Source organism: Cylas formicarius, unplaced genomic scaffold (assembly GCF_029955315.1).
Source record: "Cylas formicarius isolate icCylForm1 unplaced genomic scaffold, icCylForm1.1 PGA_scaffold_4__25_contigs__length_36172078, whole genome shotgun sequence".
NCBI classification, from domain to species: Eukaryota; Metazoa; Arthropoda; class Insecta; order Coleoptera; family Brentidae; genus Cylas; species Cylas formicarius.
In genome coordinates, this window is record NW_026844334.1 from 14,277,900 (window position 1) to 14,301,111 (window position 23,212).

The following is a 23,212-nucleotide window of genomic DNA, read 5'->3' on the forward strand; positions in this document are numbered from 1 at the left end:
TTTTCGGAGGAGTAAAACCCAAAGTCAAAGACAATTTTAGCTTTTTTTTCCGCATCGAAGTAAAAATTGTTTTTATAGAAAACGGTAGCAGTAGATTCGACCAATTCCTTTCGCTATTAGGAGATAAAATTCGGTTAAAAGGCTGGGATAAATATAGAGGAGGATTAGATATCAAAGGTAAGCGAATATTTTTCACCCATATCTTTTTCCGTTCTCTATGCACATCTTTTAGGTGACATGACGGGTAAATACTCCGTGTATACAATCTACGAAGGACACGAAATTATGTTCCATGTGTCCACGCTGTTGCCGTACTCGCGGGACAACCGGCAACAGGTAGAACGGAAGCGTCACATAGGCAACGATATAGTCAACATAGTTTTCATTGATGGCGACGATCCAGACCTTAACGAGATCTCACACGCCCAGTTCAATCCCACATGCATAAAGTCGCAATTTACTCGTATCCTTTTCTTACAAAACACTTAGTTAGGCACTTCACTTAGTCCCACGTGACGGCATTTATATATTCTATATTTAGAAGTACCGTCCTTATTGCAGGGGCAGGTTTATTTTTAATTCACATGTAGGACGAACCTTATTGCGCACAGAAAGGGAGGCAAATTTCTCAACAAAATAGCAAGAGAGAGAGAAAAAAAGAAAAACAAACCAATTTAGCAGTTTCGAAAGTCGAGACGCAGCCTGAGTGTTACCATTTCAGAGCTGCAAATTTGAATATAACTTGCAATTAAGCATCACAGACAACCTTAAACAAAATTAAGATGCTCTTCATTTCCTGTTCTTAAAGTAAAACAAAATGTCCGAAGTTAGAGCCACTTTAGAGAATTTACATACTTAAAATTGTTACTCTCTTCAAATCATGAAAAGAAACTGAAAAGTACACTCGAATCCATGGAATATTATTTTTAGTATTTCATTCTTCGAAATACTCGATACAGACCAATACCAAATAAAAAATCAAAAAATTATAATTTTTATCCGTCAGTGGCACCCATATTGCGCATAATCCTGACTGTGAGAAACTGTTGGAACGAACCTTAAGTTAGCAAGGGCATTTAATTTTAGAATAAAATTAGTGCCCGATGTCTCGAAATGTTGTTTTAATTACAAAATCCAATTTATTTTTCAGCAGCGAAAGCTCTAAGCTTGGAAAACAATTTTTTAGATACATTCTTTAAAATACGTTCTTTAAAAAAAACAATCTACACCCACTGTTTATTTTAGTGCCTTATTCGCGATTCTTTGTGCTGCATTTTGTATTGCATTGAACTAGCTGTTTATTTTGTTTACTTTACTAAACTTTAGCACCCGTTAAATTAGAAAAACAACAAAAACCAATTTATTTTGTATGTTTTTGTCAGTGCATGCAATCTCCGTTCTAAGAAAAACTGAGATTTTATTATATGAACAGAGCGGAGTAGCGCTGCTACATTTCAGAGTGTTAAAGTTCACATCTAGGTCAGTCAGGGTGATCCTTGTTACCAAGCCAAAAGTTTAACTAAATCACGCTATATCGTTTTCATCCTAAATAACGGAAATCGTTATAGAAGGATATCAACAACGAATGTGACTCCACTTAAAGTCTTCTTAAAGAGTAGGGACTAGAAAAATATATTACACATTAAGGAAAAATATTTATAGCCACTAAAAAAACTCTCAGTTGTTTCCTACTCGCTCGATAATTTAATAAACACTAACCGCTCTGTGTGATAGGACGCGGCCAACAAGGAATTGCTTTTAACTAAACCGTTACCCCCTGAGACCGTGAGCTGGTTTGTCTTAAATTATAAGCGTTACCATCGCGGTTGGAATTTCATCTCGGACGGCAACTTCGAGGCGTGTTAAATCTTGGTTTGCGGTCTTACGACATAATACCGAGGTAATTGGAACAGTGGTAAGCCTTGGATAATCCGAAATTGCTCAATGAAAGCGCTGCATTACCTAGTTTCCCTGGTGCAAGTACATAGAGGTGATTCGATCTTTTAGATTACTGAGAAAAATAAACCCAAATAATGAGTTGAAACTTGAGAGCAACACGCAAGATTGGTTAATAGAAGGGATGATTATTCCCAATTTGGTTGGAAAAGGGGTATACAGACCATTATGAACTAGAACTACGACATACAGGGTGATACTTAACACTGCAAAAAGTTCCCGATTAATTTTTAACACAAACATGGCTAATCTCGTAAATTCAAACCCCAAAAAAAATTTGACCTACTATTGCTATTAACAAGATTGATATGAAACAAAAGCTGATTAGACGTTCTTCTTAACTACAATAGGACATCGCACATAAATTTAAAGCTCACAAACTCATTCGTTGGATTACTAGTATAATACTACGTGTAATACGTCCAGATGAGAAAAACAAAACTATTATCACCGATGCAATACTCATTACTCATCAACAAATTGAAACATTAGTAAATCCAAATTACATAAGAAAGACTTACCAGTGCAACTGCGTTTTCTTTTAACACCGCAAAAGGTTCTTATTTTGAACAAAACCACTAACCACATGAGAATTCACTACGTATCCAATGACATATGCATTTTAATATTTAGTCATGATTTTCTTTACTACGCTAACTTCCAAGGCATTCTAGATTGGACTGCATTCCTTAGATTACATTGCAAGAAATTTCTATTAAAGTAATGGTAGAGTGTTGTTGATAATGCCAAATGAATCCTAATTAATTCGCAAAGACTTTAATTTGTTGTGTCTCCACAAACAAATTTTCTTACACATTTGCAACCCAAAAATAATGGACAAATAATATTTTTCCATCGGTGTCAATCTACGCATGCGCATAAGCTTACTGCGATGGCGATGTTTTCGTCCTTTAGAAGAATAATAAACTTAAACTATGCTGCTTCACTGGTACTTGGCGTGTACTCCAGGAATAAAATATTAAAAACCCAAAACGGTGGTTTCATATTTGCCGGTACTGGTCCGTAACGACTCATAAAACTTTATTTACTTTTACTCTTATTTACACTGAGAATTGAGTGCAGGTAATATTTTGATATGTATCTCAAGGTATGAAATGTGACATATAGATAAAGATACAAAGAATATAAATAATTTGTACGTAGAGTAGACTAAATTTAGTACCCTATCAAATCAGCCTTCGAGGGACTCAGATAGATAACTGTTAAAAGAGATATATTACTTTGTGCACGAAATAAGAATTACCCAGATAAGTTTATGATTACCATAAACCAAGACTTAATTTGAGTCCTTAAAAATATGAATCATGAGTTAATAGAGTTTCAGTATGGATGGGATAAAAGTGATCAAATAATTTTAGGCTTCACCGAGTTACCAAAATACCAGCTTGTTGTTATAAGAGAATGTGAAACGAAACATTAGTCAGTGACCGAAACCTTAACCGAATATCCGCGTCTAGAATAACAATAAAATCTCATAAAGCCATTTTCGACGGTGCTCTTACCCGCATAACATGAATTTAATGCCACTTGAAGCGGGTGCATTGACCTAGATATCAAAAATTTCTGTCGGCGCACGAGATATTCAAATTTGGCCGCCTTTCAAATTACACAGCGAAATTGAAAAAAAAAACACTTATTTTATCAATCCATGGATTAAATAAAAGAGCGTAATAGATCCTTGTTTCCCAGTTACGCATAAATACTAACAAACCCTGAATGGTATTATCAAATTTTGTTGAGCAGGTTATTATTCATTTTCCCAGAAAATTTTCCAATTATTGTAATTTTCACCAAAATACACCGAGCATTAATATCACGTAATGGAATTAGGGAATTTACTGGTACAGGAGAAAAAAGTCATACCTCCTTATACATAATAACGGAAACATTGTAGTAGATATCGCTACAATGAGAAAGGTACATAAACTTGTTCGATGATCACAGAACAGAGATACAAGCTATTACTGAAGAACAAACGGAGCCTACGATTCTGAAGAGATAAAACGATAAATGAGACAACAAAAAGTGGAAAAGCGCTGGGTCCGGACAAAGTACCTGTGGAAGTGTAGAAGTTGATTGAAGAGCAACATTTGGCTCTATAAGAGCACTATTCAACAGAATATACATAACGAGGATTATACCAACGGAATGGCTAGAATCGACCTTTGTTACAACACCCAAAAAGGAAATGCAAAAAGATGTGATGAATACCGTACAATAAGCTTAATGAGTCACACACTAAAAGTATTCTTGAAAATTATACACCGCAGAGTATTTCAGAAACTCCAAGATAACATCTCGGATACGCAGTTCGATTTTAGAAACGAATACAGTACTCGGGACGCATTATTTGGGTACAATATCCTCATACAAAGCTGTCTCGATGTCAATCAGGGAGTTTACGCCTGCTTCATAGATAACAACAAGGCGTTTGATAATGTGAGTCATAACCAGTTAGTAGAAGTACTAAATCAGAAAAACCTGAGCTCGCGAGACATCAGGATCATTGTCGACCTTTACTTTAATCAGAAGGCAACATACGAGTGCAAGAAACGATGACTGACCCTATAGAAGTCAAACTGGGCATTATGCAAGGCTCTGTCCTCTCGCCGTGTCAAAGTAAATGGCAAGATAATTAATAACTTGCGCTATGCGGACGACAGTGTACTTCTTGCTCAAAAAAATGGATGAATCTACAAGAACTGCTAAATAAGGTCGTCACTGTCAGTCGACACCTTGGTTTGACGCTCAACACAACGTCCAAGTATATGATCATAACAATTAACAACGCCCTGCCCTGCCCTTTATATAGACAGAGAACAATTGCAAAATATATTATTATCTGGGTACAAATATCACCTGTACCGTCGGTTACTGTTCCGACATCAAGATCCGCATAGAGAAAGCACGTGCAGCATTTTTCAAAATGAAAAAGATGCTCTGTAGCCGTGACCTGATTCTAGATCTTAGAGTACGCATGCTGAGGTGCTATGTATCGTGCTGTACTATGGCGTAGAAACTTGCACCCTTAACCGAGTGTACGAAAGAAAAATAGAGGCATTTGAGATGTGGACCTATAGAAGAATGCACAGAATATCGTGGATCGAGCACACGACCAACGCAGAAGTGCTGGTCAGGATAAACAAAGAGTTAGATGTGTTGAAAGAAGAAAAATCATCTATCTGGGTCACATAATGCGGGGTCCAAAGTATGGAGAAGCGACATGAAGAAGAAGAATGGGCTCTACAATTCAGCGCTTTTATATAAAATAAACTCCTAAATATTATTTATTTGAATTTAATGCTGGCATGTATTCAGTATTTTCAGTTTAGTCATTGCTAGAAGGGAAAATATCGTTACCTCACTCCAAAAGTGAAATACAGAGTATCGTAGAATGTAATTAAATTTAGTATTTCATCAATAATATTCAGTACTTTTCTGAAATATAGTGTAAATAATTTACATACTTAATTTTCTAAAAATGGCGTATTTTGGTAAAAGTGTGTCACTGACGGACAGACAAAAAAATTTTGCTGTCACATGATTTCTGACCAATTTCCTTTGTTTTTCCCTGACTGACTATTAAACCTTGGAAACGGGAATCAATTTTAAATATTAAACCGAATTTTCTTCCAGATTTATAACAATATATTATATGACAAGTTTTAGCGGGGCCATACTATACTTTATATTTAGAGCAGGCAGTATAGAAAAAGTATATGTAAGCTATTTTGTCGATAGTATACAATGCGCGTCGGCTATAGACAAAAACTGAAAAGCTCTGAAAATAGATTTTTTCTATTCCATACTTTAAAACACCCACTGTCGCGAGTTACTCTGGACAGTTTAGTTTAGGAACAAAATTACTATGTTTTTATTTTGACATTCATTGGTTCTGATGGTCACATCTGTGAATGTATTTGTGCTATTATGCAAGGATGTACCTAAAACTTCTTGATTCTAAATCAAACTCGTGAATAAAGCAGTCATTATCAAAGTTGTTTGAAAAAATACCATTTTTCGAAGTAAATCATTAGCCGTAAGTGAAAAACCATAACAAACGGAGTGATTTGGTTTGTCTTTATAGATTACATGGAACGCAGGAAACCAATTTTATTTGATTGGTTGAGCTCGATACTATACTACCTGAAATTATGTATCCAATAGGTACTACTAAAATATTGATTAAAAGGATACAAAAAACTCAACTCAAAATTGAAAATATTCTTAATAAATCATCCAGACGTCTTCGCTGTGATAAGCACGACGACTCAAGGCTATTATCGTTTGTCGGTATTTTCGGACGAGGCGGTACCTTTATTCGGTCCCAGCTTGCCTTGTCCGCCCATATTCACCGACCCTTATCTATTCCGCGAATTTCTGTTGGTCAAACTTATCAACGGCGAAAAAGCGACCTTCGAAACGCCGACGTTCGCGAGAAAACGACAAAGGACCCTCGATATGCTAATCAAAGATCTGTATTCCGAGCACATGACCGACGCGAGGATGGTAAGCAATGCACTTGATTTATCTGGAGCAATTTCCGGCGATATTTATTGTTCCTGTAATACGAGAAATAAATTCAGGGATGCAGCAACATGGTGTTGGCTGATTGCATGTCTGCGCATGGAGCCTTTCATCAAATTCGATTTACTTCCATTTAGACTTCGGTATAGAATTGTCGGATACTGTCAAAATTAAGTCAAAGACATAGCTGCATAGCGAAAAAAACAAAAGTTATTATAATAAACTATTGTCACCGTCAAAAAAATTATTTAAGCTATATAACATCATCAAACTTGAGAGATTCAATATTCTCATTTCACGAAATAGTTAAGAGTAAGAAAAACACCGAGATTTGTCAGAGCGGGATGATTTATCCCAACATACAGTACTACAGTTCAGGCATGAATCAACATATGCAAAATAATATAAAAGTAAAAATGATATGGAAGCGAAATTTATTTATCTTCAAATCACGTAGCAATAAGAAAGTTTTATCAAAATACGATTTGTTTAATTCGTGTAGATGGACTTATTGTCCAGTCTCACTAAAAGGCTTTTATTTAAGCGCTTACAAGAAAACATCAGGAACACTGAGTAATGTTCACTATTACTTATTTAATGAGTTCCGACCCATGCGAATTGTGTAGTTCACGTTTGCTGGAATATTACAAACCCCACTTTTCTTGAAAGGACTGTTCAATACCAACCAAAAAACAAACAACTGTTTGAATAAAACTATGAATATTTCGACCTGAGTCCATACGTAGCCTACCTTTGCGGAATATTGCATATTGAAAACAGTTCTGTTGTGCTTTTAGCTTTCGAGCAAAAACAGTTGAAGTTTGGCTGTCAAAAAAATCATTTATTATTTTTACTGAGACGTGTTTAATATTGTGGCGCAAAATCCTGATCGAATCACAGTAGGAACAAACATAGATGGTCCAGTGTTCCTGTCTTATATGAATACAGCAATATACTTAGTTTAAATGACGAATATTTTTCTCAAATTTTCCTATAGCCGTTTTTCAAAATACAAAAATTCAGTCGAGTTCGATTGCTTTCGTTTTTTTTCTTTGAAAACGGATTGTTTATAAAACTAACTAAAACTTTGTCTTTTATAGTCAAAGTCAATAAAGGTTTCTGTTTTTAATGTAATATAGATAGGGGCTTATTTCTGAATGTATATAAAATAACTAAATATATTATTTTGATTTCGTTGTTAATTTTGTATTTACTGCTTTAAGGGGACTAGGCTGAACTTCGCTTGCCAGTTTCTCGGCTTTTACAAAGTAACTGGTTCTACACTAAACAAGATCTATTTTCTATTGGCAATTCTTAACCAACAAGATTCACGAATTTGTGTCTATGATAAGCCTTATCATTAAACGCCTAGCGCAAAAGATTGATGCTACACCTACATCGAGCACATGAACATGAACCTATTATTTCGGTGTGTTTCCCGTTTCATTTTCATAGCCCGGTTCTAACTTGCTACGTCCCTGAATACATTTATTTTGTTGGATGTCCATTTAAACCTCTAAACATCACATGTTTTACATCGCGATTTATGATCGCATTCGATGCATATTGCGCATAAACGAAATTGCTCTTTTTTAGACAATGCTCAATCGTAGGGCGTTCTCGGATGTTCTGGCGGATACGCCTAGACATTCGCGGTTAAAAGAGGACTCGAGGCAAATTGAATTCGTCAGAATAGGACAAGCGTTAAAACTGGAAGCTATAGTTAGGGGTGACGCACCTACGAGGTAGGTATATTATCTCTGTAATGGCGGTTTACTCGTCTGCAGTACACGTCAGTATCAAAGTTATAACAATTGCATATTGATGTTTGTTGGTTAGGGTTTTTATTTCTTTCTAGCTCCAAAATACCAGTAAGAAACTGAAATTGGTACTGCGAGATACAACGCAATACAATACTCAGCCTACAACCACTAAACGAATACAAGATTCTAGATACACGTTTCACTAACCAAATTGGCATATCATATACCAAATTATGGAGACCGAGAAATTTGTATTAGTTTTCGTGTAATAAAATTAATATAGCACCCACCAAGATGTAAAACAGGTTCAACATAATCCGAATATTAAAAGTTTTGTGCATTTTTTTATTTTGATTGTTCTTTCTCTTAAACTTAACAGATGTTGATAATTTAAACCTGTAAGTAATTTGATAAATTGAACAGTCGTTTGAAATTCCACACGAAATTTTCTAAGGTTAAATCTAGAAAACTTGTAAATAACTTCAAGGTTCTCTCTTTCCTCTTTCTCCACTTTGAAGAATTACTTCTGAGCGAAGCTTTCTGTTCCATATGTCTCATATTTGACGATTCGGAAGATTGCTTTCCTGGAATTTTCTTTTGTTAATGGTTTTTGGAGAATATTGCACGAATTCTCTTGAGTGACTAGAAAATAAAGTTCACGAGCGCTTTCAGAAATTTCAGCTACTGATATGATACTCATAAGGACTATAATCCGAATAAAATTGTGGCAAATAATTTTTAGTTTTCCATTTTTTTCCGTCTACATTTAATCATTTTGTCTGTATGCAAAAAAATTAGCCTCATTTTCTGGATATGACTATAAGTGTTCACTCTGATTAGGTATACGCAACTTTAACTCTAAACTTATCTGTGGGGATGAAAATCGACTAGATTTGTCACCATTTTCAAAAAACGCATCAAAAGAATTAGTCGTTTTATATCCGGGCAGGCATACTTTTTCCGTAAGAATTAGAAATACGGACACTCTCTACGGGGGGTTTTGTCATTGTTTGTCATTTTAAGAAAAAACCTTCATATTCTATAAACAGGGTGCCCCACGATCTGACTGACTGCTATAGCTTGGGAGAGCGTTGCTGGGTAATTTCAAGATAAAAATGTCAAATGAATATATACCCAGAAATTTTAAATACCATTTGAAGAGACCCCTTGATTTTTTATTTTATTATTTTTTATTCATTTATATTTTATTCTATTGAATTAGTTGTTCATACATAGTTAGAAATGAAGTGGTAGCACTGCCAACAGTCTCAGGATCAGCACCAAATAGTTTTGTGCGGCATCCATAATTCTAGCTCACCAGTTGTTCTGTACTGGTTTCAATACTTTCTGAATAAACTAAAGCTTTCCGTATTCCCCATAAAAAGTAACCTACGGGATAAAGGTCAGGTGACCTTTACTAGCCAAGGAACTGCTGAAACTCCTTCAATCCATAGGTTTGTATAAGTTTGATTAGGAAATTCTGTTACTTATCGAGCAAAATGAGGAAGTGCGCCATCCGCTGAATCCCCATTCGTTGTCTTAGGTTAAGAGAAACATCATCCAGTAATATTGGATGATCATTTTTAATGAAACGTAAATAACGAATGGCACCAAATATTCAGCGAAAGTGCCCAACAATGTGAATTCCTGGTGTTACTGATACCGTTTCGGGTGAATGAGGCTTCATCACTAAATAATATTATCTGACAAATCCTTCGATTTCTCAATATCCAACGACTAAATTCAAGTCTTGAAGCGTATTCGCCAGGTTCTAAAGCTTGTACGGGTACAAACTAAAATTGTGTAAAGTTTTCAATACTGTCATTTGGCCTACGTTAAGTCTTCGGACACTGGTAGAAGGTTCAGTATCAATCTTATTAAAGATGGCTTTTTCTTGAGCTAGTTGCTGTTGAACGGGACGTTCAGAAGTAGCTATAGGAAACTTTCCCGGTTCTCTCAAGCATCGATGGACATTGCTAAAAACTGTTCTACAAGGCGAAAATATACGTTTCAATTACACAATCCATAAACAAAGTGAATGTCGGCGAAGTCTTCATTCGAAAAAGTGAACATTGTACGGAGAAGAGTATTTTAATGAAAATAAACACGCCAAATTAATTTAATTGACGTTTACTGTCCCAATACATAAGAATCACTGCCAAAATAGACTTTTTAATAATATTAACACGTAATACTGAAGTAACTATTACAATAAGTGGTTCCTTCATAAATGGTCATTGAAAATTCAAACGCTTGTAGCTCAGTTTAAATAGCTTTCCGGATACATGTTCATTTCACATTCTTAACTGCACCTCAGCAACGCACTCACAAGCTCTGGCAGTCACGTCGTATATTATATATATATATATATATATATATATATATATATATATATATATATATATATATATATATATATATATATATATATATACATATCTATATATATGTATAATAGAATCTGTAATGCCTATCTAGATATTTTAAGGAAATGTGTATGTGCATTTCGATATTAAAACATATGTTTTTATTGAGCTTTTTTTTTAAATTAACAAAAAAAAATCACCACCTTCAATATTGATGAGATCGGATCATTTTTTAATCTTTGTCATTTTATTGTATTAGTGATATTAAAAAACTATTAAATCATCGGTTTAAGTTGGTTAACTCAGAGCATGGTTGGATTATTTTTTAGTTTAGCGAGTACCGGGGCAGCGGGGACCGTCTTCAAAAGGTCACCGTGGGAGGCAAACTGCTTCTACCCAGTCTTCCCCTCATTCCCCATAGTAGCTGCCGATTCGTGGGGAGAAAATCGTTTGGCCATCGCGACCGAGGAAGGCACTTTTGTCGTCGAAGGTACAGTCTTGTTTCTCTTTTAAAAAAAAAGTTATTCCAATTAAGTTAAAATTGATGTTTCCAATTTTGCGTGTTTTGGTTAGTGCCATCACAAATCAAAGCAGATAATTCTAAATTGATAATCGATCACAAATCCGCGAATGATTGTAAATATCGGTAAGTGTGGGTCACTCAAAGTTCCGATTCCCATATTGAAAAATGAATGAAATGCAAATTTCGGCGGAATCTTTTAAAATTCCGATTAAGATATAAGAATGTCATAAGTTTAAAGGAAAATAACCCTTTCATTGGGAGAAGTAACACAGAACACAAAACTTAACATTAAGGCAGCACCAAATGTTACTGTTGATTTCGATTATACATGTTGATAATATATTTAGTACATTTTTTTATTTATTAGTTCAACTTACTGGCTGATCACCCAATCACAAGTTGCAAATAACTTAATCAACTAACTTAAAAAATAGCTGACACAGGAGATCCGTTAGTTAAAATAAATCTATAACATTGGTAACATTCTGGAATAAATTTTGTAACAATTTTGCAGCCTGTAGTCTCTTAAACGTGTTTTATTTAAGACACTTAAATATACCGAACTCAATGTTGCACTGTCAAAGTTTAGGTTATTTATGGTTTTAAAAAAATACAGTTGTAACTCTTGTTGTGCAGTGTTAACATTTTATAAAGTTCTAAGTTGTTGACCGCAGTAAAGGAACTTCTTTTCAACTCTTCAATCATCTCAATATATTTAGTATAAAAAAAAGACTAACTATAATAAATAAGAATCCAAGATTTTTATAGGCCAATATTTATTGGGCTGATTTAATAGGAACTTTATTCAATTTATATTAAAATAAATGTGGTTTCTTTACATAAGTAAAAGACACAGAATAACACTTTTTGACATTAAAATCTAACATAATATCTTTTGACACTCTAATATGCTATTAACATAATGCATCAACCTACAATCATTTTCATTCACTTTTTTTTCTGTATATTTAAATGTCATCAGCATACACCAAAATATTTGACAGTTTAATACTTTGTTCTATGCCATTTACAAGTAATAGGAATAACTGTGGTCCTAGTGTGGCGATAATATGTTACGTCAGTTTATTAACCCGACTTAAAAACGAGAACTATTCGAGCTATTTTTAAATTGTCTGGAAATGTTTTTGACATTAATATATTTGATTTTGCAAAAATAGAGAAAATAGAACTTTTTGAAAATATCGTTGTTCGAATAAACATTTTGTATCTCCCTAACTATTGGTGCAGAAATGACCAACGTCGAAAAAAAAGTTTTACGTCTGTACGTTTCAAATTTAGAAATTTGGCGATAGCGGTTCTGAAGTTATGAATTTCGAATTTTCTGCGATTAGAGAATGGTCTGCATTTCTAAGCATCCAAGGAAAACTGTTTCTATTAAGGAACTCTTGAATCAAAAGACGCGCCGATACTTGGAACCACAAACTTTTTTCTCCAACATGTATCAAAAAAGTATAGGGTATTAGCGGTTATGGGATCAGTAAGTGAAATTGGCTATAACTGAAACAGTATAATTTAATTGGCGGCTTCTTTCACGTGACTATTTGAAGCGCAGCGAGAGCTAAAATTTTTGTGGCCAAAATTTTCGCATAATATACAGGGCTGAAAGTACGCAAGTTAATAATAATAAATAATAAATGTTGGGTACAATCAGACATAGGACATTTTTTGGTTGGTTTGAGTACCGGAAAATTTCTTTCAGAAAAATTCTCCAACCGAGAAATGCGGGAGGTTTTGTAGCGTTCGTTATGTGTAAAAATTATGAATCAGAAAATTCACTTTTTTGGAGATAGATTATTAAACAGTATCCTAGCCACGGTTTTCGTCTATCATATAGCCTGATATTTCATAAAGCTTGACGTATCTTTGAAGTTAGGACGAGTGCCAATTTGAAAGACGCTTTATTCAAAAACTTTACAAAGTGGTCCGTAGTCTAGTTAGCTTTTTAGAACTTTTTATAGCACGTTCGTCCTATGCGGATACCAATTTCATTTAGATGAAGGCACATCACACAAAACTTACAGCCACATCAAACTGAGTAAAATCTGGCAATTTATTTATTGTAATCAACGAACTCCATATTAATGTCTTTAAATCCAATATAGTTAATTACTTACTACTCCTCGCCAACAAATGCGAAGCGATTACCTTGGACAGAATCACAGCTTCATTGTTATTCAAATTTTAAGGGGTCGTATCATCCGTACTTTTCGAAACAGCGAATTTTTCGTTTTTCTGTATTTCCGGTGCGCCGTTATAACACATTGTTACAGAACTACCAAATTGCGGCCATTATTGCGATAAAGCGTCTGGCAAAAGACGGCACTGCATACTTTTATTGCCCTTTGCGTTTTATCTGTCTCAAATAAGCCGTAAAAGTTGGCGATGCAGAACTCTCCTTAAAATTGTTTAAGATTGGGCAATTTCGAGGCTAAAGGTACGTGCCAGACAATGTTGTTTTCAATGACGTTCTATCCAAAGAAGACCTGACAATAACTGTTGTTAGACACTGAAAACGCGGGTAAGCAACAAATCTTCACCTTTACAGAGAACAGATGACTGGAATGCATGTCAATAAATAAGGAATATTGACCTCGATGATTTTAACTATCACGGAGGGTTGAACTACATTGTCCTACCATACAGTTTGTAGCGTTTGTGGTGGCTAAGCCCACTATTATCTCCCATGAGGAGACTAATTGTTAACAATTCACAATTTTGAGGTAGTAGCAGTCAAGCCATTGTTTAATTTATTTAATCCACCAGTTTTTAAACTTGCTTTATTCGATCTTTCTTGATCAATTAAATATTGACATTAAACTCAAAGCCAAACCAAAAAATAGCAAATTTGAATTCCAGACGGGAATTCTCACAGACCCATTTTCGACAAGAGCCTTCAAATTCGCCAACTAAACGTAGTAGAACCGCACGGCATTCTTCTTCTACGAGCCGGCAGTTCTAGCAAAGAATGCAAAATATACGTCTTCAGATTATCTCAGATTGAAGCCATTACTGATCCGAAGACTCGACTGGAAGTCAAAGAGCACAGAATGGAACGTACGAGAGGAGTACATTTGTACGGTTTGTCTAGATCAGGTAATGCGTTACTAAAAATGCTGGGGAATTCCTAAATCGCCCGAAAATTTCCAGGAGGTGCCAGATTAAGGATGTGCGTTGCGATTGGTAAAAAACTGCTAATGTTTCAGTGGAAACATTCCGCGGCTTGGACCGCCTGGTGTCCCGCTAGTGACACGGATACCGTGGACGGATTTACATTTTTCTGGGTAGGATAGATGACATCAACTTTTGGTTAACGTGTGAAAAGTTAAAAATTAAAATTGACAATTTGCTATAGAGATTTTTAGTTATTGCGGCAGTTTAATGAGTATTTCAAACGTAGTCGGTCTCGAGATTTAAAAACTTTTTCCTGGATTTTATTTTCAATTTTCCACAAATCCCAATTTAACTTTGTATTGGCGGAAAGTTTTCCAATATTGTTTTTTTTTTGCAATCATGGCAATATCTAGACATACTAGACTTTCGATATAAGGAGAGCAATAAAACGCAATAACAAATAATCATCAATAACGTCAAGCATGGTATATAGTCCATGTTCTCATCAGACTTAAATACAACCTAAACAAGAGACTATAGTAATTAATCATATAATTTAGTTCGCGAAATTTTTGCATACAAAATTTTTTCCATCGGCTGTTAGGTTTACCATATAAACTTGTGCTAGATCAACATAGTCAAAAGGCCGTTTTGAGAATTTAAAAAACCAATTTTTGTTCGTTCCAGTTGCGCATTGTTCCACTATTCTTTGACGGAGGTAAAAATCGAAAAAATAATTGATGTTACTTGCAGGAATTAAATTTGAACGAGACTCCCAATTTAGTGACAATTCTTGACACGGGCTGGAGCCCTATGTCACCTTCGCAGGGGGATATTTTAGTGTGCGTGGGCTATAAGAACCATTGGGATGTCGTGAACGGAAGGACGGGCCAGGCGCAACACCTGCACACGGTAGAAGGCAACAAAGCTCATCTGGTTACCGCGTTGGACTTGTACGAAGATCAGGAAATTCAGTTGATGCTCTGCTATAATCGTGAGTATATCGATTTCAATGCAATTCCTGTCAGCCGAAATGTGTACTTTGACGTAGACGTAAGGATATTTTTATTGTGGAGTAAATTTAGCTAATTAATTAGGTTTTTTTTGATAACAGATACGTGCCACTTTCAAAAACTAAGCGAAAGTAACAACGCGAACGCTCAAAATTCGAGTTTTGACTTCCATTGGAATTCCGTACCTACAGACATTGGTAAGTGACTACATATATTTATAATCTCTTGAACAACTGCGTAAATAATTCCTAGTGTGCGCATTCCCGTACGTAATTGCTTTCACACCAAACACCATGGAGATCCGATTAATAGTCAATGGGAACCTGATTCACACTATGACGATGCCCAAGCTGCAACTGGTCGCGTCGAAAAATGATATATTTTTCGCTACGACTGCTCCAGAATTTTTCTCAAACAGAACAGACAGGCTTTACGTGGACAACAGGCAGCAGGAGTTGCAGAAAATTTCTCCGCCATCCAGTCCAAACGGTAAACAGTATGTAGCGCAACCATAACAAATTTTACAGTGCATTGAGTACATTCATATAAATAAGAAATAAATATTTACAATCGCTGGTTACTCTTAAAATTGGTTTTACAAACTTTAAAGAAAAATAAAACAAATTTAAGGAATGTTATTGGACCACATAATATTCCCATTATATATTGCCAATAAAGTTATTGTAATAGACCGTTTTAGTTACTGGTAACTTGATGTTTGGATTGGTTGGTATAGTAGCGGTTGGCGGTGGTGTATAAGATGGCGGCTATAAAAAGATTTTAGACCATTTTTTAGTAGTTTAAAGCAATCAAGATAATAATATAACATTTTGCATATATGCTATATATATACACAATTGAAAATAGTGTGTTCCACGAGTTAGGGATACTTATAACCTGTAATATATTACGTACCAAGTTCAGAAAAGCAAAATCTTACTTGACAAGTTAGAAACCGAACGAAGCGAGGCTTTAAATATCATACGAGTCATGTAATATCCATTTTCTGACAAGGCGCGTATACTATTTCGTAAATAGTAATTTATTTTGCCTAAAAAATCTAAAGTTTTGACAATGGAAAGAGTCACAATTTTAAAACGAGATTGCAAAAGACTTGTGTAATGCTATTTACTCCTTGGTCGGTTGTTGATGAACTTTCAGTTTGGACGATTCATCAACTGAAAGTCTCAGTTAACCTCTGGAAGAAGGCAACAGGACGATTGACGAACTGTCACCAAGTTTGATTTATTAACAAATTATTGCTGTGTTGTAAAGTGACCCATTACTACCATTTTGAAGAAAATTATGTAGTTCATTATGTACAAAATATGAAAAAGGATTTTTCAATATTTGTAACCAATAATATGCGTAAGACATCTTTTACAGTATGATGAGACAAATGACCAGTTTAAATTACTTTTTACAAACCTTCTTCATTCACCATGCGTCGAATTTTGCTGAGTCGAACTTGCTCACGTTTCGCCAATCATACTGTTGGGTTCTTCAGAGCTTGACTGAAACTGAAACGTATTTTACTTTGTATTATATATTATATATTGTTTGGAGGCGGACATAAACACGCAAGAGTCTCTAACCACGACTCAGGTCTCTACCTGTTACCAAATATTTAGCTCCCCCTCCCTCAAACAATATATAAGCAGGTACAGAGTAAAATGCGAGCCAGTTTCAGTCCAGCTCTGAAGAAGCCAACAGGATGATTGGCGAAACGTCAGTAAGTTCGACTCAGCAAAAACCGACGCAGGAGGAACCCAGAAGATTTGTAAAAAGTATTACTGTAGCCTGTGCAAGTTTCTTTGAAAAAAAAAACAGTTTAAGTTATTTATCTATCTTTATTCAATTTAAAGAATTATTTAAATGTTTATGAAGCTGTATTAATTCCTTGCTATTTGAATCATTTCAATTATGTTGAGCTACCCTGTGTGAATAAATAAACAAATAATAACTTTAGCTTCTCCGGAAGTCAAACCACTACGCATCTACCGTATACCAATCCATGCGCTGAGCAGAAATGCGCATTCTGACTGTACGGTCTCCACAACTCAGTCGCCTCAAGTCTGGAAGTCAGCCGATGCCAAACTCGCGGTACGTTCTAATATGGATTAAAGTTTTTAAAATTTTCTATTTTTGCAGACAGAAATGATTGAATTTTTTGTTTTAAATTGCTGGAACTCTTCTATTTCTATTTGAAATTTTTGAAAATAGTGACTTTGGGGCTTTTTTATAGCTTAGGTAAAAGGCATCTTCTTTAGTAATTTACACTGAATAAAATGGATATATACATGTTTTGATATTTTTGGACCTTGAACCACAATATGGAAAGATTTGACAACTCGGCGCAATGGTATTATTTTTTACCAAATATTTTTCAAGCTTGTGCCTCGACTCATTTATTCACTAATTAAATTATGCGATTTCATTTCAATAACATCCAATTAATCTACAAATTTAAATATGTTTAGGTGCCAGAACAGCCACGGGTGTCGAGAAGCGCGACCAGCTCTCCGATTCCTCCGATGAAAGCGAAACTGCAACCTAGTCTTAAATGATAATATTCCCAGTATTTAACATAATAATTGAAACACTTATACTTCTTAAAAGTCTGCAAATATAATCGCCGTACCACTTAATATAACTTACCTAAAATATTAAAGTAGATGAAAGAATATGACTGCTATTCTTTCAATTAAGTCGTTTGGACAAATCTGATTTTTTTTAAAAAAAGTCTAATGTATACCGACCGATACAAAAAGGTGGGTCTACTCAATAAAGTTGTAAACGGTTGGAGAACCGAATGTTTGATGGCTCAACATGTGTAATTTTTTTACCGTACCTGTACTTTTCTCATTTGTTAACGGCCGTTGGCCGTTAATGTTAGCTCTATTTTCTATCAGGTTCTATAATATCGTTAGCAAAAAGTATCGATTTACGCCGTCTTTGCTTAAACCAAAAGTGTAATCACTTTTTTGTATGACTCGGTATAGAGACGCAATAACGTATTATTGGTGTGACTTTAAGCATCTGTACTACCAAAAGTTTTTCATGATGGTTCAGTAGTACCTAACGAGTGTATATATAAAAAGAATGTAAACGTGCGATCTGGAAGAAGTCTCTTTGTTTGAATGAAAATTGCAAAGTACGTCCTTTTCTTTTGAAATTAAAAGTGGAACAATGCGAATTGATTTTTTAAATACTGTGTACCTACAACTTTTTTTTACCAAAAACCTAAGGTTGTGACTTAGTTTAATATAAGTTCTAATTATAAGAATTGTAAATATCTATGCTACTGAACCAAAAAAATCTGTTCTCAAAGTAGTTTAGGACTTGTTGATAATAAGGGAGTAGCTTTAATTTCAAAATGTGACATCTTTTTAATTGTTTTCCTAAGGGCTACGCCCAATAAAATTATATATAGGCTAAAAAGTTTTATCTTTGTACATACAAGAATTTCGAATCGTTTGTATAATATAAGAGGTTTATAAATAACGCGTATATTATGTTACAAATATAAGATATTTTACGAACTAACATATTATACACTATAGCTTAAAGAATATATAACTTTTTCCCCTCGACTAATCACATTTTCTCTTAAAATTATCTGCCTTTAAAATCAGGAATATTTCAAATATATCAGGACCGAGTATAATAGAGTTTTCTTTTCCTCCCAATGTGGAACAAAACCGAAACAGTCCTGACCTGTGTGATATTAATATCAACGGACCCCAACTGCGGTATACGACAAGGTCTCCTTATTCCAATGTAAATAAAACCAACATATTAATTAATGTAAAGGTGCAAAGATATTGAAACGCATAAATCGACGTTAGTCACTTCACCATGGAAGAGGCAGCCAAGGTTGAAATCTCTGAACAAGCCTTGACAGAATTCGACAGGCTTTATTTTCCGCACTGCTGGACCAAAAGATATCCATTTAACGAAATTTTGGAGAGACATATTCAATTTTTCAACGAAAGTAAGTATTTTTTTTAATTGACCCGCAACTTTTAGCGTTTCTGATTTGCTTTAGATAGCGAAAGCCTAAAGACACTGGTCAAATGCGAATTCAATGTACCTTACGGATATGGGCAAAGAGAACAGTATGACATTGTGGGAATAGATCTGCCAGAAGGTAAAATAGGGTTTTTTATTAAATTTAAGTTATTTGGCGCTGTGTTGAAAAAAGGTTAATAGTATGTTATCTATATCCAAACCATTGGAGCATTAGGATTTTTAGGATTTATTACAAATAAAAAGAGGAAAAATCACATCTTAAAATCACATTTTAAGGAAACTCAAATATTAAAATATTTGTTTTTACTTATATTATTTACTTATATTATAACCAACAATACGTACCTAGGTGCTTAGCTTAAAATTGTGAAGCAGGATTTTTTTATTATTTAAGAAACCAATAACATATTAGACCAATTTACTTATTCCCCACTATAATAATTAATTATATTATTATTATATTATTATATATTATATAATTAATTTCTATTAATTTCGGTATCATCTCACCAATATGCAAGATAGTACGCGAATTTTTAAAATTGAAAATTGGTATTTATTCTGTACAAAGTGATATGAAAAATGCAAATAATTAAGCATTTTAAAAGCAATTAAAAAAAAATGAATTAATACTCTACCAAATGTAATCGAAAACACAGCAAACCAGCAGTGAATATTGATCAAAGACGAAAGGACTGACAGTTCATCCTTCCGTGACCTTCGACCAAACGATTATATGGGAATTTCATTAAAATCAAGGTATTTCCTATTGATAAGTCTCCCCGTCCTAACAAAGATAGATCAGTCAGATAGTCGCAACCAACTTAACCTTTCAGATGCTCCAATTCTCGTATACATTCACGGTGGCTACTGGCAAATAAAAGAAATAACCCACAGCAATCAAATTTTTATCGCAAAGGTCCTCCACAAGCATAAAATTAAAGTTATAACTCTAGGATACGAATTGTGTCCTAATGTAACATTGCCGGAGATAATGAACAAGATATGTGTTGCATTTAAAAGATGCATCGACTATGCGAGAAAGAAAAATTCCAAGTAAGGAGTAGGCCAAAGCTAGTTCCAACGGATGTCGCAGTACAGTTTTTATTTCGTCTTTTCCAGAGGGATTTATTTACTAGGCCACTCCGTTGGAGCGCAGCTAGCCCTATCAATTTACACCAAACTGTTTCCGTTATTGTCCAAAGACGATCAACAATTGCTCAAGGGGGTCTTCCTATCGTGTGGTTTATATGATGTCACGCCCATCACCAAAACTATCATCAATCAACAGCTTGGACTGGACGAAGAGACCGCTAAGACTATCAGTCCTGAGCATAACGTTTTCAGTTCCAGCAAAGCAATTTTTCACGTCTTAACGGCGGAAAACGAAAGCCCAGCGTTCCTCGAGCAAGGGAAGAAATTCCACGAGAAGTTGATCGAATCAGGAATTCGCTGCGAATATCACCAACTTGATGGAGTCGATCATTTTAACGCCATCGAACGAATGATTGATGAAGATTTCGACTTGGTTAAGTTGATCGTCGAAACTGTTGCGCAGAATTGCAGCCACGATTAAATAAAGATTAACAGAATGCCTCAAAAAGGCGTACCTGTTAGAAACATTCTTTAAGGATGCTTACATATATATTGCAGTCTTCCAATATCTCTTAGGTTTTGTTGCAAAAGGAAACAAATATAACTTATCGCTTAAAATAATACGAAAATAGCAAGAAATTAAGATAAATAATGACGATAATGTAGCAACAACAGGTTTTGTTAATCATTTCTTGAGATTTCATAATCATTTTTTAATAAGCAGGACACGGACATTTTTCATGACCTAATAAAATAATGTAAAACTGCGGTTCAAATGTTAGGCAAACGGAAATACATAATTTTCTTTGCTATTAAAATTTTTAATTTGTAATATGTTACATTGCAAAAAAAGGTACACTACGAATACTAGTGACGCACGTAAGTACACAAAATATTATCTACTTTTATTATAATATGCATTTATAAAATAATCCAACATGAAAATAACTTTACAAATTATAGTGAAGAATATTTTTTGACTGAAACAGTTTCAGTCAAACTCGGAAGAAGGCAACAGGATGATTGGCGAAACCTTATCTAGTTTGATTCAACAAAAACCGACGCAGGAGAAATCCAGAAGTTTTATAAAAAGTATTACAGTAGCCTCTGGAAATTTCTTTGAAAAATTAGCATTTTAATTATTGATTTCGCCGCTAGAGGATGCTGATACTATTTCTAGTTTCCTTACAAAGCGTTATTATCCAATTATTGATTAATACATGCACGGCTAGTGCTGGATGCGACTTTATTTTGAATTAGATTTCGGGTTTATTAAGTTAATATTTAGCTACGGATACCGTAGGTACCGACCGATACTCCTAAGTAGGTAACAAACGTTGTGGTTGGCTATATAACAACTGTGCCACCAAAGTCCGCCTCTGTAACTTATTATTTCTAAACCCGATAAAACTTTCACAAGCAAATATACTGTCCGGCACGGACGATCGATTAAGCACCACACAAGCGTTGTCCATTATCGAGTGGAAAACATGAACGATTTGGAAAAGTTGTACTCCCCAAGCAAATGGAGTAAACGATTGAGCAGCGACGTAATAATCACTAAACACCTCGACCTTTTAAATTGTGGTAAGATGTATTTGCCGTCAACACATTAGGTTCAGGTCAAAACGTCACCAACACCTTTAAATAAAATATACCCAACAAAATAAATTTATCATACTTTACATTACTTGAAGTAAGCTCTGTGCGCATGCTCATAAGATAAATTCCTGTAATGTTCCTTTAACTTAACTTTAAAGCCGACCTATAGGTACATAATTATTAACTGCAAATTAAAATTTTAATTATCATAAATTATAAACTCTCTGGTTTTATGAATATCAAATAAAAGTACCCAATAATAGACGATGTAAACAATAGGTGATTGCTAAAGAGATTCAAAGACAAATATTTTCAGCAAGTGAAAAGACAAGAAAGAGCATACCATGTGCACTAGGAAATCAGTATGGCTTAGAAGAAAGAGAGCAGTATGATATATTTGGAACGGATTTACCAAATGGTCAGTATCATATCTACATACATATATAAGTATTAAAATATAATTTATGTTTTCTTATCTATTTAGATGCCCCCATATTTATTTTCATCCATGGTGGCTACTACCAGGAGGAGGCTATAACACATTCCCTGTACTCAAGCATCGCCGAAATTTTTTACAAAAATAAAATAAAATCTATTTTGATAGGATATGAATTAGCACCAAAGAAAACTGTAACGGAAATCTTAGAAAATTTGCAGAAAGCACTTAGAAAGTGCATTGAATATGCAAGAAACCACAAATCAACGAAAGTATTCATAGCAGGACACTCTGTGGGGGCCCACGCACTGGCAACTTTCTTTCCCGAGTTCAGGGCTTCTTTGCAAAAAGAAGATCAAAATATCATTAAAGCTTTGTTTTTAATCGGTGGTCTCTATGACTTTGAACCGATAACGAAAATTTCAGCAAACAATTCATTAAAACTCAGCGCAGAAACAGCTAAAATTAAGTTTAGCCCATTGTACCAAAAAGGCAACTTTGAGAATGTGAAACTGTATATTGTGGTTGGAGAACATGACAGTCCTGCTTTTGTCAACCAATCACGATCATTTCACTTAAAGCTAAAAGAAGAACAGATTAACAGTGTATTGTATATATTGGAGAATATTGATCATTTTGATATAATGGAAAAAATGTGTGATGAAAGCTTTTTACTTACCCAAATTATTTTACAGGAAATAAGTAATTATCAAATATAACAAAAAATTATTTACTTATAGTTGTTT

The 23,212-nt window shown here is 34.5% G+C and overlaps 2 protein-coding genes across 9 annotated transcripts in view; both read left to right on the top strand.

Annotated features, from left to right (window-relative positions):
• LOC132701606 (GTPase-activating Rap/Ran-GAP domain-like protein 3) overlaps window positions 1-18,957 on the top strand; it is a 153,968-nt gene extending 135,011 nt beyond the window's left edge. For 6 of the 7 annotated variants that reach the window (XM_060669691.1, XM_060669692.1, XM_060669689.1 and 3 more), the window contains 12 exons: window positions 79-177; window positions 233-463; window positions 6,221-6,486; window positions 8,101-8,249; window positions 10,963-11,123; window positions 14,034-14,270; window positions 14,325-14,458; window positions 15,042-15,282; window positions 15,403-15,498; window positions 15,554-15,790; window positions 17,271-17,404; window positions 17,782-18,957. In XM_060669691.1, coding sequence (XP_060525674.1) covers window positions 79-177; window positions 233-463; window positions 6,221-6,486; window positions 8,101-8,249; window positions 10,963-11,123; window positions 14,034-14,270; window positions 14,325-14,458; window positions 15,042-15,282; window positions 15,403-15,498; window positions 15,554-15,790; window positions 17,271-17,404; window positions 17,782-17,868 — 2,072 coding nt within the window. In that variant the 3' untranslated portion in view covers window positions 17,869-18,957. The remainder of the gene's footprint in view (window positions 1-78; window positions 178-232; window positions 464-6,220; window positions 6,487-8,100; window positions 8,250-10,962; window positions 11,124-14,033; window positions 14,271-14,324; window positions 14,459-15,041; window positions 15,283-15,402; window positions 15,499-15,553; window positions 15,791-17,270; window positions 17,405-17,781) is intronic. The other variant, XM_060669693.1, reaches the window with a different exon arrangement.
• Window positions 18,958-19,107: 150 nt separating this feature from the next.
• Window positions 19,108-23,212, top strand: LOC132701608 (kynurenine formamidase). Of its 2 annotated transcripts, XM_060669695.1 has the most exons (6): window positions 19,108-19,295; window positions 19,350-19,451; window positions 20,170-20,389; window positions 20,456-22,199; window positions 22,347-22,448; window positions 22,515-22,551. In XM_060669695.1, exons 1-4 carry the CDS (start codon window positions 19,160-19,162, stop codon window positions 20,907-20,909), a joined length of 912 nt encoding a protein of 303 aa, XP_060525678.1. In that variant the 5' UTR covers window positions 19,108-19,159; the 3' UTR covers window positions 20,910-22,199; window positions 22,347-22,448; window positions 22,515-22,551. The 2 variants fall into 2 exon arrangements, with proteins under 2 accessions (XP_060525678.1, XP_060525679.1); XM_060669696.1 differs by lacking the exons at window positions 19,108-19,295; window positions 19,350-19,451; window positions 20,170-20,389 and having other exon boundaries at window positions 20,917-22,015; window positions 22,515-23,212.

Coding starts and splice junctions, on each gene's coding strand:
- LOC132701608 (XM_060669695.1), top strand. CDS start 19,160: ATGGAAGAGGCAGCCAAGGTTGAAATCTCTGAACAAGCCTTGACAGAA. Junction 19,452..20,169: donor GGGAATAGATCTGCCAGAAG/GTAAAATAGGGT, acceptor TTAACCTTTCAG/ATGCTCCAATTCTCGTATAC. Junction 20,390..20,455: donor GCGAGAAAGAAAAATTCCAA/GTAAGGAGTAGG, acceptor CGTCTTTTCCAG/AGGGATTTATTTACTAGGCC.